Below are 16796 nucleotides of genomic sequence, written 5' to 3'. Positions count from 1 at the left end.
GAAGATCCCTCTTTCTGTTTTCTCCCATCTTGTGAAACATTATAGGAGAAGATAAGGTGCTGTTTTGTTGGCAAAGGGGGGTTGTACAAAGTATTAACATCAGGGGTGCTAATAATCGTGGCACACATGATTTGATGTTAAAGGCACCCAGTGCAACTTTCGAGGCTTAAAAATAAACTCAATATAATCAATTTCTAGTCTTTTTTACACGTAGTAAGTTTCAATAACTCCATACCATTACATACCGACATTCAAGCAGCAAAGATGAGACGTCGTTGTGTGGTGAGAACTGATAGAAAATCGTAAACAACAACAATCGCCGATGGGGAGAAGCCATTTTTCCATTGACTGGAAGCCTGCTTTATTTATTGTAGGTTACAAAAAATAAAGAAAATGGCGGCATTGTTGTTGTTATCGAATGTCGATATGTAATGGTATGGAGTTATTGAAACTTACTACGTGTAAAAAAGACTAGAAATTGAATGTTTATTTTTCATTGAATGTTTACATAAAGTTGCACTGGGTGCCTTTAAATAATTATTTCTTAATGTGGGATTTTTTTCCTACTGAATAAATGCACTTGAATTAAAGGCTGGATTTCACACTTTCTTTCATTGTGGTCCTATATTATTGAGAAAAAAAATGAATTTATTAGAAGCTAAAGAACACATCTTAACCAGGGGGGCCAATAATTATGGAGGGCGCTGTAAATATTTGGCCTGTTATGCCCTTTGTGACTATAATGGTGACGAAGGGCTATACAAATCAATTTGAATTGAATTAACAGTAAAAAATAATAAAAAGAAGATAAACCGGCCCATTCTCCGTACAACAGTCCATTCTTCCGTTCAAATGGTAAAATGCTTGACAAGAAGGTCAGTGGTTCACCATATCAACTTGGGGAACGAGGACTAAGGATGGGTATCGTTACAATTTTAACAGTACTACTACTTATCGATACTGCTCATTATTCCGGTACGCTTATCGGTTCTTTCTGTTGTTAATTTGATCGAGGGTCGTAGATTTTCCCAGTGGATGAAAGGTGTACTTGCACTCAGGGCCGGCTCTGGACAACAGGAGCCCTAGGCTCAAATTTCTCTGGGGGGCTCCAATGGAGTGAATATAGTGCCAATATTACTTTTTAGATGTGGATCTAAAAATCCACATATGTAAATCATTTTTGAGACGTGACGACATCGATTATGCATTTGTAAATTAAGAATTTGTGAACAGCAAATCACCACAAATGTGTGAACTAGTGGTGGGCATAGATTACGTTTTTTAATCTAGATTAATCTAGATTAAAATGGCAAACGGCAAAAAATCCTTTAGTTTACCTTGACAACTGTCAATTATACTTGGCAACGGTGAATTATCAAATATAATTCACCGCCGGAAGTTGTGCCCATGCAAGTGAACGGAGCATAAACAAAAATAATTGAAAGCTGAACGTTGGGAAGGCCCATGCAAGTGAATGGAGCAGTCTACAAGCATTGAGAAGAGCCGTGTAATAATCCATAATAATGAAAGGTTTAGAAGTTAAATATTTGAAAGTTGTAGAATAAATTTATATAATTTATATTGGAGTTAATTTGCTAGAAATGTACTTACAATGTTTAGTCAGTTAATCATTTACATATTTATGTTACACAATTATGACAATTTACATGTTTACATATTTAACACAGTAAGGATATTCTGTTGAATCTGCCTCTGATTCCCTCACGTTTACCTCAGTCTAAATTCTAGCTTCTGATTGGTTAGTTCAGTCACGTGATGGGTCCGAACAAGGAAGTGTTTGAAAATAGATTAACGGCGATATTTTTTTTATCGCGCGATAAAAGTTTCGCGTTAACGCAGCCGTTAACGCCGATAACGGCCCACCCCTAGTGTGAACACATATCCACAAAGAGTGAAACCGTTGTCGCATTCGTCGATCTCATCTTGTGGCTACAGACTGCTGCTGAGAAATCTTTTGTTACTCATTTTCCACAACTGCGGAGAAGAAAATCCACAAATGTATCCACCAATCAGAACACAGGTATCTTATTGGTGGTTTAGTGTGTGTTTACAAGAGGAACTTGAAATGCTATCAAATACCTTGTGAGGATTTTAGTTCCTTTGAAGCTCTTACATTTAAGCTTGGTGGTCCCAGCCCTATTGTATTTGCAATAATTTATCGCCCACCAAAACCAGCTGGCTACTTTTTAGCAGAATTCTCTGACTTTCTTTCCACTCTTATTATGAAATATGACAGAATTATTCTTTCTGGTGATTTTAATTTTCATGTTGATGACTACTAATGTTTATGCTACTGATTTTATAAACAATGTTACATCTTTAAATTGTATTCAGTATGTGTGTGGGCCAACGCATAACCAAGGCCATACACTGGACCTTGTTTTTACCCTGGGTGTAGAAATATCCACTGTCAACTGCCTGGAGATGACTCAAAATTCGATATTTGATGCCTATCAATCTGGGTTCCGGGTAAATCACAGCACAGAAACTGCTCTGGAGTTGTAAATTACCTTAGAATTGCGACTGACAATCATAAAATGATGATTTTTTTTCTCCTTGATCTAAGTGCTGCCTTTGATGCAGTTGATCATGCTATACTACTTCAACGTCTTCAGCATTTAGTCTCCAAGGTACAGCTCTTGCTTGGATCTCATCCTATTTAAATGGGAGATCTTTTTCTGTTTCTATTAAAAGCCTCTCTTCTGATGTAATGCCCATTTCATATGGGGTACCTCAGGGGTCTATTCTTGGTCCTTTGCTTTTTAACTTGTACATGTTACCACTTGGGTCTATCAATCGGCAACACAACATCTCTTATCACTCATATGCTGATGATATCCAACTTTACATATCTATCTCCTCCGATGACCCCAGTCCGGTGAATGACCTCACTTGCTGTATCTCTGACATAAAAAATTGGATGGCCCAATTTCTTTTTAATGATGCCAAGACAGAGATTCTGGTTGTAGGTCCTAATGCCCTGAGACATCACTTTCACCCAATCCTAAACTCCCTCTTGGTAAAACCGTTTAAGGATGTTAAAAATGTAGGAGTGACTCTTGATGCCAATCTTAATTTTCAAAAACATATATCTAACATTACAAAGAAGGCCTTTTACCACCTTAGAAATATTTCTAGTTTTTTGCCTCCTGCCAAGTTTGTGGCCTCCTGTCTTTACAGGATTCTGAAAAAATAATTTATCTCCAGTCGTTTAGATTATTGTAACGCACTCTATGCTGGTCTAACAAAACAGATGTTAAACAAACTTCAACTTATCCAAAATGCAGCTGCTAGAATACTCACTAGAATATCTAAATTTAATCATACCATCCCTATTCTTAAATCACTTCACTGAATTGAGTTCAAAATGCTCCTTCTTGTCTTTAAATCATTGAACGGCCTCGCCCCACAATTCTGGAAAGTAACAACATTTTTGAGAGGTTTCAATCTTGCTTCCGAAAAAACATAGCACTGAAACAGCACTGCTGAAAGGTACCAACGACCTTTTAAGAATAGCTGATAAGGGATTGTGCTCTGTCCTGATACTCCTGGACCTTAGTGCGGCTTTTGATACTATTGATCACTGCATACTGTTAGACAGGCTGAAGCAGTGGGTGGGGTTATCCCCAACCTAAAGCTATGTCTGGGCAGCAGTTGAATGCTGCGTCTGAGAGAAGTTCAGCATTCCCGACACTTGTAGTTAAACACCACTGTGTGATGATTTAAAGCTACGTCTGAGCAGCGATTTATATAATACCCGCAAAATCTTCTTTCTCAGAGCGATTGCAGCATAACATTGCACCACAGAGAACCGTGCTGGAGCCTCTACCAGTGTGTTTGTTTTTAGACAACAATTGAAGACAAGCCTTTATCTAGCAAGTTTCCACAATGATCCCTTGTCACATGGCCATACCTTCATCCTGTGTCTGTGCTCCTCCTTCAGTTTCTCCTGTCGCCCAATACTCTCCTTCGTTCTGAGAAAGAGGGAAAGAAAGAGGACTGACTTTCCAAACCTTAAGATCTTCTCGCTGAATGGCTGCATAGTGTAGTTATAATATGTAAAGTATGCTAAAGGGTCTTCCTTCTGATAGTTTCAATGTGGATGTGATAGTATATAGTAAAGGGTATATAGTGCATTAGAATTACTCTCTGTCCATCAGGTCTCTGATGCTCTGGGAGTCCTTCCTCTGCTTCAGCTCCATGAGCTCCTCGAAGCGTTTCAGCTGCTCAGACTCTCTGTTAGCCATCGCCATCACCAGCTGCTCCTGTCTCTCTTGCCGCAGACTCAGCTCCTTCTACACACGCATACACAATGTCATCAGTGTGGCTGTGGTGTGTAGCATGTAATATGTAATGTGCAGAATGTAGCATGTAGCTTTCAGTGTGCAGCACATAGTGTGCAGAATGTAACATGTAGCATGTGTAGTTCTAGAGTGTAGTATGTAGTGTGCAGAATGTAATTATGTATGTAGTGTGTATCGTATAGTATGTTTGTGTGTAGTGTGCAGAATGTAGTATGTAGCCTGTGTAGTTGTAGTATGTAGTGTGTAGCATGTTATGTGCATAATGTAGTATGTGGCGTGTGTAGATATAGGGTTCAGTATGTAGCGTATAGCATGGCAAGTGTTGCCATTGAAATGTATCAAAACAACATTGGCACAAATTATTAGTCTGGCTATTGCCAGACCAAGCTCAATCGTATATTGCACGTTGGTCTGGGGAAGCTGCTGTCATTTTCTTCAGCACAAGAGGCGTGTTCAACTGACTCTCCATAGGCGCCAAGGGGAAAAGCCAGCTCGGTGATTGGCTCCCGCAAAAACGTATCGGAACCAGAAAGAAATGTATTGCTCTTCTCCAGGGCCTTGTGCAGGGCGAACTCAAATCGCCGGCAGAATGGGCGGGGCTACGCAGTCTAGCAAATGATATCAAGTTATTTACTCTATTACTAGTGTAATGGTATGTAGTGTAGCTTATACTACGTAGTGTGTAGCACTTGTTATGTGCGATAGTATGTAGAGCAGCATGTAGAATGTAATAGTAGGTAGTGTCTAGTATGAGGTGTACAGCCTTTAGAGTGTAGCATGAAGGGTGCAGCCTGTAGTGTGTGGGAGTGGCCGACCTTGGCCTTGGCGCGGTGCTTTTCCTCACACAGCCGGATGCAACCGGCGGTCTGCGTTGCCCTGGGAGACAGCAGCGACATGCTGGGGGGAGGGGAGGGACTGGGCGAGGGCGGTTCAAATTCCTGAACATCAGGAACCAGCTATGGGGGATGAGCCATCATAGCAGGTTACATCAGGAGAGATGAAATATTGATGTACCAGTATGAATATATAAAATATATATACAGATATATATATATAGAAAAATAACAAAGTCCCTGTGCACAGCCTTTTGATTATCAGGTGCTGGTGATGTGAAGTCAACAATGGTATATCAAGTCAAAGAAGTGTAAAATCACTGCAGAGTGGTATAAGCTGATAAGCTGATTTATTTTGTGAACGCCGCATTTCGCTGTTGCTTCGTCAGGTTCACTCTTCAAGAGGAAGAGTGAACCTGACGAAACAACAGCGAAACAGTAGGGGGGGGGGGCATCACGTGAATGCAAGTGAGGGAGAAGCTTACCTCTTCACTTTCACTCTTTTCTGATGGCGCCCCAATCTCACTCACTGAGGGAGATTGGATATGAATGTTGTTGGGAGCAGAGGAGGAAGGACAGCTTTGGGAGACCGTCTCACTTTGGTGTGACTGACAGCTGGCGTCTCCGAGGCGTTTCCTAGGGCTTAGCTTTGTAATGATGTGACCAGACAGAGGAGACAAACTGGGGCCCTCGGTACAACCGGATAGGATGTCCTGCAGTAGCACAGCGACAGATGAATATGAAGTTAAACACTGGCTGGATAAACAAGATAGTTTGGTTCATCCCTTTCCTTAAAAAACAGTTCCATATCTGTGTAAGAGAGATTTCCTTCTTCATGTTTGTGATAGTAGCGAGCATTGCTCAAGCATTGCTCAATCAGTATTATTGTCTTCAACAATAATACTGTAGAGTATACTGGTTTATAAAGGAAACCGACTTGAGGCGATTATGTTTTGCTTAGCAATTCCGTAGTGTCTCTCTCTCCCGAATCTATACGGAAGTATAGCATTAAATCACATTGTATGCTAAGATTTCTATAACAATACCAACCCGTTCTGTAATAACCATCTACTGCTGATAAAACTTCTAATTAATAATGTTGAAGACAACATAATATTACTTTATGAACTCACCTCGCCCCTCTCCACCCAGTCCGCTTGATACTTTAGTTGGCCTTTTGAGGAATTATTTAGAGCTTCTATGGTTTCCCAGCGTAAGCTTGCAAAAGCCATGACACGGCGCTTATCAAAGCTTGAATAATCGATGTTAATAAAACCTTTAAAAGCCTTTTACCGCCTTTTAATCCCCTTGTTTTTTCCAAAACCTACAGGGCAGACTGTAAAATAAGAATTGAATATGGGTCCGACGGTAAATACTGTTCGTCAGGAAACATGAGCATGCACATTGGTTCCGGTGTTCAATGCCTTTCATGTACACTTCTGATGGAATATAAATGCGTCTCCGTTCACAGATCGTTCTCTGTAAATCAAGACATTTTATATCTGTCTGAAATGTTTAGTTTAGTTTATTTATTGGCCACGAGTTCAAGGTCATAACTAAAGGACCCTGATGCATGCATCATTGTCATGGACAGCAAAATAAAGTCACTAAAGGTGGCAAAGGCCTGAGAGTGATGCCACATATGGCAGAGTCAGCAAAAACAAATACAACTTGACTATAAAACCCATACTACATACTCTTTGCTAGGAGCATTCTAAAATTAGTTGAATGTAGAACATTCCTTGTACAGGAACTTTAGCTTCCTTCATCTTTCTTCAGATTGAACCTTAACCGGCCTCATGCAATCCTCTGTAGCTATCCAACTACAACCTAGGTTATTGATGGATGTCTTGGTAAACATCACCTCCAACATTGACTATGATTTCTGTTGCCTTGTGCAAGTCAGGCTTAGAACCGAAAAAATAACTGACCCTTTCTTCCAGGGTTGACCCTTTCTTAATGGGCATGCAACCATGGATCGAAAGCATGTAAATACTATAGGCCTACTGGTCCGACATCCGCATAATGTTATGTACAGATAATCTGAAAATCACAAGTAAACATGTTATTGGTTTAGTGGAGGTGGACACTCCAAGTCAGAGGAATATGTCCAAATGAGCTTCAATGTGAGATCCCAGACACACACACACACACACACACACACACACCCACACACACACACACGCACACACGCACACACACACACGCATGCACGTACATGCACACACGCAAACACACACACACACACACACACACACACACACACACACACACACACACACACACACTCACTTTATTTCTATTGACAGAAAGAAAACATGATGGAGTGCAAACAATAAATAGAGTTTAGCATAAACATGTTGATTTGTGTTTGACCTCTCCTCCACATCCAGCATGTGATGATCAGTGTTTTCTCTTATCTCATGGCCTAGTTCACAATGTACACCCATATACACTCCCCATGGGCTTTCTACTTATGCACTACAACAGTTGATTTCAATTCAATTCAATTCAGTTTATTTAAGAAGGGGACAGTGCAAATTAATAAAACACATGATGATACATGGGTTAAAAATGACAGAATTAGCCAAAAGGCCCTTTTTCATCTGTAGTCCCCTGGCAATGAAAATACAATTAAACAAGATAAAAACAACAACAACATAAACAGGACGGAAACCCACAGCACAAAACAGGGCATTTGTGTTTTTGTACGCTCTCTCAGCATTCAGAACACAATTCAAACCGCTTCATGTAAATGGGAATTGAACGCATCCTGGTCCTGGTGGGATCCCACTTGTATTGGCACCAGATGGTGTCTACTGGTGAAGAGACATTCCACATCTGGGATCTTTGTTCTGTGTTTGATGTAAAACTCATCCGGAGATGGCTTCTCCTGAAGTCAACATCCAAACCAACAGGCCCATTGAGCGAGTCTGCGTGGACTACCTCTCCCTAGAGCCAGATCGGAGCAACAACGTCATTCTTGTAATTACAGATCACTTCACCAAGTATGCGGTTGCCAGACGCATGTCTAATTAGAAGGGACATTGTTTCTATAAAATATCTGTTTGAGATTGAAGGCATTAAGAGGGTCAGAACCACTCATCCCAGAGGAAGTCCTGTTGAATGTTAAAACAGGACTCTCTTGCAGTTAGGCCCCCGCAACAGTGAAGAAAAAACCCACTGTGGAGAATTGGTCAAGCCACTTGTAAATGCCTGACTTTTCAAAGATGATCAGTTTATCGACTTATATTCTTATATTCTATCAGAGACTCGCCTTACTGTACAAATAATGAAATCACCTGATTCACCACCATATTAACTTATGAATGGAAGATAGCCCAGGCTACAAGTCAACCTAGCCTTTGGTATACCTGAACCAGACAACATACTTGAGAAGGAGAGGGACAAAACATGAAAATGTTAATGAAAATTAGATGGTCAGCCTATTGAGGAGGCTAAGACTCCTGTGTGCTGTTCACTAGGACAGCATCATGAACCTGCTAGTTTAAGTATTCCTGACTTGGAAAACCAATGCAGTCATTTAGTCCTAGTTCCAAGGCCTCAGCTAAGCCTTTACCAGTTCATCGAACAGACTATTCAGACCTTTCTCCCATGCAAATCCCATAGAAAATTAAAATAATTAAACTCTGAGCTTTTCCACTGCTTTTAATCTAGGCCTTTTACATATCCCTTCACTTTTGCATCTATGCTACATAAAATTATTTTTTTATTTTCAAAAACAAGAGCTGTTTTTTGATTAGCAAAGGAGGGGATAGATTATGGAGAGGTTTTGTACCAGTCTGCCTCAGTTATCTTCCTGTGTATGTTGGACACTGAATACCACAGAGGTTTATTAGCAACTCTAAAGCCCTTACACATAATTGTATACACAATTGTATCCAGGGATGGGCAGGTCATCATTAGGTTTCAGGAGGCCGGTTTTTATTTATAAAGTTATTTTTGAACAGCTCCCTCATAACTTGCACCACTTTGAGACATCAATCGAATGACACCTATGCATTACTGTCTAATGATCGTATTGTTTTGACTGGCCCTAAGGTGAGGATATTTTTTTTTTTGGTAAGAAAGACATCCAGTTTTCCGGCCCCTTAACATAGAATGAACTTCAAAACAACATGAGCATGAGGGATCCCCGTCACTCTGATAGAATGTAAGTCAATGGTCAAAGCTGTGACGCAGGTCCGTGGAGCTGTCTAGACTTGGCCGTCGTGCTTCCTATCTGCATGCGTCAAATTTGTTTAATAATGTTTATTATGTGATGTTGTATGTTGTTCACTGTTTGTTTTATTTGTATTTTATGCTGCTGCTGTCTCAGTTTTATTAATAGGCAGTAACAGGCTAATAGTCTAACAGCAGAACTATGATATAGGCTACTGTGCAAACATCAAGCCAATACGATTTAAGATGAGCCTGTTCCCCATCTGTTAACAGTATGCAATAAGAATATATATATATATATATATATATATATATACAAAAAGCTTAATTTCTTATTCTCTCGCTATCATGAATGGTCTGTTACCTCCCTGCTATTTTTTCCTTTGCAAATGGTCAGTGCCTAATCGTAGTGTATAGGATTAGATATCCACATGTCCTTCGTAAGGTCTGTTTTCATATGGATGGTCTTTAGGTCAGGTAGGCAGGGTCTTTAATCATTACCACAATCGTAAATCAGAAGCTCTCTCTTTCAGAACAATACACACACACACACACACACACACACACACACACACACACACACACACACACACACACACACACACACACACACACACACACTATGTGGCTCATTTACACACACACTTTGTGTGTGTAAATGAGCCACAAAGTGTGCGATCTCATAGGTCCCATGGGCTCTACCGCAAGCGAAAAACGAAAGACGTGGGGCGGGATCTGAATTCTGAACGAGTAACCAGAGCACGGGAACACTGCGAGGTCGGGGGGGGAGGGGGGGGGCGTGAGTCCTGAATTGACGTAAGAGCCAAAGGGGGCGTGCCCCACAGCCAATGACCGGCTAGATTCCCGGAATGGGGCGTGTTTCTTATCTTCTTTTAACAAGAGTCCCTTCCTTACCGGCTTCGTCACATAGACTCCAATGAGTGGAAGTAAATTCCGTTCACTATTTATTTATTTATTCTAGACTTTTATATTTGATCTTTTTATCAATATGCTGGGCCTGTGCCTGTACGTGCCTATTCCCTACTCCGACCCCATCGAGGTGCAGTACTTTGAGTCCGACCGCCTGCCCACTGAGCTCAAATCGCTCTTCAAACTCAGCGTCTTCCTGCCGTCTCAGGAGCTCTCGAAGTACCAGAAATGGAGAAAGGTAAAAGTCTACTTTTGTGTTTTAACTCTCGTAATTGACGCATTCTTAGTCTTTAGATGGTCTCTATTATTCGCATTTGTGTGTATAATGTAATTATTTTCTCTATAAAATGTCCTTGTCGTTCGATGGAATGCGTTGTGGCGCCGACCGGCATGGCTAGGCTGAAAGGGCTAGAGAAGCCGGCGCTAGGCTAACATCGGTAGAGAAGCCAGCGCTAGGCTAACAGCGGTAGAGAAGCCGGCGCTAGGCTAACGGCGCTAGAGAAGCCGGCGCTAGGCTAACGGCGCTAGAGAAGCCGGCGCTAGGCTAACAGCGCTAGAGAAGCCCAACCAGAGGGCGGGCGGTTCATGCCTTCCACATAGAAGGATTCATAATTTCGTAGGCTGGACGAAAAGGCCCAACAAAAGCCGCCAACTGCGCTATTTCTACCAGGTCGGTCTTTCTCTTCAAACCCTGAAATACGTAAAAATCGAGGGGGCGGGTTCCCTAGAACATGACTTGTTTTTATACTATATATTTATATACACTTGCAGAAAAATAAAGGATTTTATTATAATTTCTGTTGGTAATATAGTGGATGCCAACTTTAATGAATGGGTTAGGGACGTCGTGTAACTTTGTGCCTCCAGAATGAATGTTACATTGGGACGTCCAGGATCCAGATTGTGGGCAGGCTGATTCACTACATGGATTTATTGCATGCATTGTGGCGGGCCTTGATGTTTGCTGTAGCACTTCCCTTGGAACAGTATGTAGAGCAGATTGGTGCAGATGGAATTTGATCGCTCTGGTTGTTGGCGGGTCGCACAAGGTTTAAAGATAGACCGGCACCGGCACTTTCTACCGGTCTGTATGTTACTTTTCAATGATTTAATGCAACCAGTCTTAAGGGCTTGGACATTCTTAGGTCTGGTAATTTTGTCTTTGGCGCGGGGCAAGACACTTCTTGGCTTGCATTTAACATTTTGCATGCTGTAAAGTTGGTGTGGCGAGTCTTGTATCATAGCACGATATGCGTATGAAGGAGGTAATATTTAATATCGAGTTATGGCTAGTTCAACGCTTTGGAAAGGGTGTGCTTGTTCCTCAGAGTGACTCATAAATCGTATTTTCCTCGGTGGTACAAAATAAAGGCCTGTTAGGTTCAGGGTGTTATTATACGCTTTAAGACACTGTGGTTTTGAATGCACGATAAAGTTGCTGCTCATTACATTTCTCATCTCAACTACTTTTTTTGTTCCAGAAACCTCCGGGCCGAGAGGAGTCCAAGTCAAGCCAGCTTGACTTTGAGGAGTTCGTCCACTACCTCCAGGACTACGAGAAAGACCTCAAGCTGGTGGTCAAGAGTCTGGATAAGAAACACTCAGGTGAGACCAGTCTTCCTCCTCACTACTTATTCTTCCCCATTCCCCACCTCCTCTTCCTCACGCACCAAACCTACTTATGTTGTGGGTATGCATGTTCCATTTAAAGGTTGTTTTATGGTCATCTTGTCTTTTTGAAGGTGGTATTGATGCCAGCATGTTGAAGCAGTCTCTTCAGGACCTGGGCGTCCACCTCTCTCAGCAGCACGCCCAGAGCGTCCTTCACAGGTAATGGCAGCAAGAAACCAATGGTCTCAAAACTTTTTATTTATTTTTTATTTCTTTACTTATGTTTTGATGTGAATGAACTGCAGCCAATTCAATTTCATTTTTGATGTCTTTTTTTTTATACAGTATGGACAGAAATGGGACTATGACCATAAGCTGGAATGAGTGGAGTGACTACCCTGTCGTCCCAGCCACGGAGAACATCCCAGAGATCATCCTCTACTGGAAGCACTCAACGGTAGGAAACCTCCCAGGTGTAGGCCTGACTGATGGTGAGGTGTGTCCTGACCTTTTGATAGCCACCCCTCCTTTTCTTGATAGCAGTCTAGTGTACATTGCAATGGGTCAGTTCTTATGCACTTGCAATGGGTCAGTGGCTTAACTGCTCCTTTGGTAGCAGTTAAGCTGCTCTGTGCAGGGGAAGATGATGCAACTTCCCACTAATGACTCTAGCAGCCATCGCTAAATGTCTGGTTTGATTGCCTGATATAGTTTATAGTGAATAAGGTGTACCTTATTTTTGGGTTAGCCGTTCATTACTCAGTGCGGCGTGAAATGAGTGTATAAGAAGTGTATATCAATAGCACGTGTTCTCTGTGTTTGTGAAGATCTTTGACGTGGGCGAGAACCTGATGGTGCCAGATGAGTTCTCGCTGGAGGAACGCCTGTCAGGGATGTGGTGGAGGCACCTGGTGGCAGGGGGAGGGGCGGGCATCGTCTCCCGCACCTGCACTGCCCCCCTGGACCGCCTCAAAGTCATGATGCAGGTCAGTGGTCAACACGGATTCCAAATACCTGGTCTTTTTTGTTTGGGGTGAAGACACACCGCAACCCCAACAAGAAATTATTTTTATTATTCTGCAAAATAACTGCATGCAGCGCTCAACCATTGTTCTTCATACGTTTTATTCTTTCTTTCCTCTTTATTATTCTTTACAAACTTTGGGACTTATCTCCTTCCTCAATTTTTCACCTAGAGACACCTACTTTTTTTTTATCATGGGAGTCAATGGGAGGACGGCAGAGCCGTCCTCTGGTACTTGAACTGTTTAAGACGTAACTAAATACATTTTCAAGCGTTTATCTTCCTTCAAACCATTTAAAAAATCTACACACCATCACAGTTTTAGTTTCATACCTTTTCAGTTGGTCTCATTGATTTACGTTGACGCTGGAGCGTGATGACGTTCAGCAGTGTTGCCAGATTGGGTGTTTTTTTTTCCCGCTGGATTGGGCTACTTTTGGAGGACGTTCAGGCAGTGTTGGGCTGCTTATCCGCTCTACCGGGCTCCTTTTAATCACGCGCCAGCTTCACTCACTCACTCACTCACTCACTCACTCACTCACCACCCCCCCCCCCCCCCCCCCCCCCCCCAGCAGCAGGGCAACACGTTTGACCTTTCAGATACTTCAATTCTTTTTACATGTCCTCATTTTTTGCAGTACTTTGCGCTTTTCATTCAGCTGTCACTTTATTTGGTGCATGTTTACTCCATTTCAATTTATTTACTGAAAAACAATCGATTGAATACTCACACCTTGCCACAAGTAATTTGCTGTAGGCTACTGGTTAGTAGCCACTGATCTATCACCACACAAGTCGATGTCTCCTGCACAACTATGTCCCATCCATTCAGATGTGCCACTGCTGTCGCACTGACTCTGTTGCAAGGGCCTCACTTGCTAGCGCATTGCGTAACCAACTGGTTAATGAGTGCAGGAGTGGGTCGAAGAGTGACGGGTTAGTCTGGGACGTTGTGCTCTTCCACCAATAGAAACATAGGTCAGGCTGTCGAGGTGTTGGGAGCTGAAGTCCCAAGTCATTGGCCTCGTGCGTCAATAGGTGTTGTGACACGGGTCATCTTTGATAAGCTGCCACGGAGGAAAGTGTTGACCCTCCACACACTGAACTTTGTCAGACTGACACAGTAAGGCAGGCGAAGGGAGTTGAGGCCAGCTGTTCCTCAGTTACGACTAAACCATCCCACTGTCTTCTCGCCCCTCAGGTTCATGGTTGCCGTGCCAACAACATGTGCATCATGAGCGGCTTGACCCAGATGGTGAGAGAGGGCGGCGTGCGTTCCCTATGGCGGGGAAATGGTGTCAACATAATCAAGATCGCCCCGGAAACTGCACTCAAGTTCATGGCCTATGAACAGGTACTGTATTGTCTGACCACTGCCTAGCAGTAAGGGGTGACTTAGCGCTCCCCTATTTTACTGCCTCATAGCGGTAGCGGCTAGCCTAGCACGACCCCAGCATGCTAAAGCACTAGCAGCAGGCTGGTTAGCTAAATTATTTCCTCTGTTGTGTTGCCAGATCAAGCGGATGATCGGCAGCGACAATGCGACTCTGACCATCGTGGATCGCTTCGTGGCGGGATCAATGGCTGGAGTTATCGCTCAGAGCTCCATCTACCCCATGGAGGTAAGACACACCCCTCCCCCAGCTCACATCGCCCCACTCGCCACATCAGAATACAGGGATATCAGATGAAGATATTGTGTATTCAGGGATAATTGTGTTGTTGTGTGGGCGGCAGTAGCTCAGGAGGTAGAACTGGTCGGCTGGTGACCGGAAGGTTGCTACTTAGATCTCCTGGCTGAGTTTCGAGGTGTCCCTGAGCAAGACATCTCACCCTGACTGCTCCTGACGAGCTGGCTGTCGCCCTGCGTGTGTGACTCCGCCGTCGGTGTGTATGACTGAATGGTTGTGAGTGGCTTTAGACAAAAGCGTCAGCAAAATCCCCTAAATGTAAATGTTGCCATACTCGTGGCTCTGCCCCCTCCCCAGATGTTGAAGACGAGGCTAGCGCTGAGGAGGACGGGACAGTTCTCTGGGATCGTGGACTGTGCTTGGCAGATCTTCAGGAGGGAGGGGCTCGGGGCCTTCTACAGGGGCTACGTCCCCAACGTGCTGGGAATTATCCCCTACGCCGGCATCGACCTCGCCGTCTACGAGGTGAGGCCCCACCTCTTTGAATTTCCTGTGTGGTCATGTGACCTTTGTACAGCTTTAGTCAAATGACTAACAAGGTAACCTTTACTCGGATGTCCTCTCAGACCCTCAAGAACCGCTGGCTGCAGGAGTACGGCTCCAACCGCAGCGACCCAGGTGTCCTGGTGCTGCTGGGCTGTGGCACCGTGTCCAGTACCTGTGGGCAGCTCGCCAGCTACCCCCTCGCCCTGGTCCGCACCCGCATGCAAGCCCAAGGTAGACACTTCTCCTACCGTTCTAGACCGCTGGATGTTTTATGGTCTGAAGTACCTCTATGGAGGTACTTCAGAACCTCTGATCGGTGGCCTGTTATGTATCAACCACCTGATGCTAACTTCCTCTTGTCTGTGCCCCTCCCACCAGCCACCAAGGAGGGCAGCCGGCAGTTGTCGATGACTGGCGTCTTCAGACACATCCTCCAAACAGAGGGACCCACTGGTCTCTACCGGGGCCTGGGGCCCAACTTCCTCAAGGTCATCCCAGCAGTTAGCATCAGCTATGTGGTGTACGAGCACATCAAGACATCGCTGGGTGTGACCTCGCGCTGATGCTTGACACCGCGTTAACACTTGACATTTAGGGGGGCTTCTCCCTCTGTGAATATAACCCGAGACTAAAGGGACATGAGGAGCCTCCTGAGAAGGGGGCTCCTGCTGCTATTTCTGGTGGAAGGGAAGGAGGATCACGGGACCAAAGGACTTCTGTCCCTTTGCCAGTCCTTTTGCCTGAAGACATGTATATGTTTCTCCATGTCGGGTTTCCCCGAGTCGGTGCTGGAAGAGGCTTTGGGTTTGAGTTAACGGTTCTAGTTAGGTTTTATCTTTCTGCAAACCGCCTTCTTCGGTCTTCACAGGAGAGATTCGTATTTATTATGTCCATCCAGTATTTATAGTTTTTTTTTACTTGATCCTTTTAAAGAGTGTCTGTCTTTAAGTCAGACTGGGCTACGGGAGTTGTCTGTTTGGAATATTCCGACTCTGAGAGTTGTCTGTCAGTTTAGACCACTAAGTATCTAGCCAAGTACCACCTTGGAAATCCTTTTTGTTTAATTTTTCTTTAATAAGCTGCACAAACCTCTGGATCTGCTGCCTCAGATGATCTGATCTGTTCCTGGTCCAAAGTGATGTCTTGTCTTGTCATAGTAATGTTTTAAAATGAATACTGATGATGAAGAATGTATGAGCGACATTATGCACTTTTATCAAAAATTGTGAACTAAAGAATCAGTTAACTTCTTTTGTAAAGAACGATTGAAAGGATTATTTTTTTATGGACTTTTTAATTAAAATAAATGCTATTTCTTGTAAAACTGCTATTTTTAGGTTTTCTTTGCATAAATAATTGCATTAATACACAGGTAACTGTTCTGCAAGTATCTGGAAGTTGGTAAGTAAAGCAACTTCCTTTGACTTGTCTACGAATAATGTAGAGGTCTACAACAGGGGGTCCGCGGAGGTACTACAGGTGGTCGCGAAAGTTTTGGTCAATTAAGACTTTTTCCTATTCCCCACGCAATTTTTTTTCGCAAATTGAATCGTCTTCAAATACACATTGACATGAATCCAACACACTAGCCGCGTTTACATGGACACTTTTGATCAGATTTCTCGGAATAGATCTATTCCTATCATGCGATCCCCTTATTTTTTATAATTTATCAAATGATGTATAGAAATGTTCAGCGTAGTGTCCGAATTCT

General features: G+C 43.1%; 2 protein-coding genes across 2 annotated transcripts in view; one reads left to right on the top strand and one right to left on the bottom strand.

Moving 5' to 3' along the window:
- The window catches only part of gle1 (GLE1 RNA export mediator), a 46779-nt gene extending 39744 nt beyond the window's left edge, over positions 1–7035 (bottom strand). Inside the window, exons 1-5 of the mRNA XM_056591572.1 lie at positions 6292–7035; positions 5644–5871; positions 5141–5281; positions 4168–4316; positions 3935–3995 (exon numbers count right to left, since the gene is read on the bottom strand). Of these exons, the coding sequence (XP_056447547.1) occupies positions 3935–3995; positions 4168–4316; positions 5141–5281; positions 5644–5871; positions 6292–6390 (678 nt within the window). The 5' untranslated portion in view covers positions 6391–7035. The remainder of the gene's footprint in view (positions 1–3934; positions 3996–4167; positions 4317–5140; positions 5282–5643; positions 5872–6291) is intronic.
- Positions 7036–10182: 3147 nt separating this feature from the next.
- On the top strand, positions 10183–16796 carry slc25a25a (solute carrier family 25 member 25a). Its single transcript, XM_056592242.1, has 10 exons — positions 10183–10508; positions 11752–11875; positions 12013–12100; positions 12227–12338; positions 12709–12867; positions 14107–14259; positions 14420–14527; positions 14894–15061; positions 15163–15313; positions 15461–16796. Exons 1-10 carry the CDS (start codon positions 10350–10352, stop codon positions 15643–15645), a joined length of 1407 nt encoding a protein of 468 aa, XP_056448217.1. The 5' UTR covers positions 10183–10349; the 3' UTR covers positions 15646–16796.

Source organism: Gadus chalcogrammus, chromosome 6, assembly GCF_026213295.1.
Source record: "Gadus chalcogrammus isolate NIFS_2021 chromosome 6, NIFS_Gcha_1.0, whole genome shotgun sequence".
Lineage (NCBI taxonomy): Eukaryota > Metazoa > Chordata > Actinopteri > Gadiformes > Gadidae > Gadus > Gadus chalcogrammus.
The sequence above is the reverse complement of the archived record's forward strand: the minus strand, read 5'-3'. Positions and strand labels throughout refer to the sequence as shown.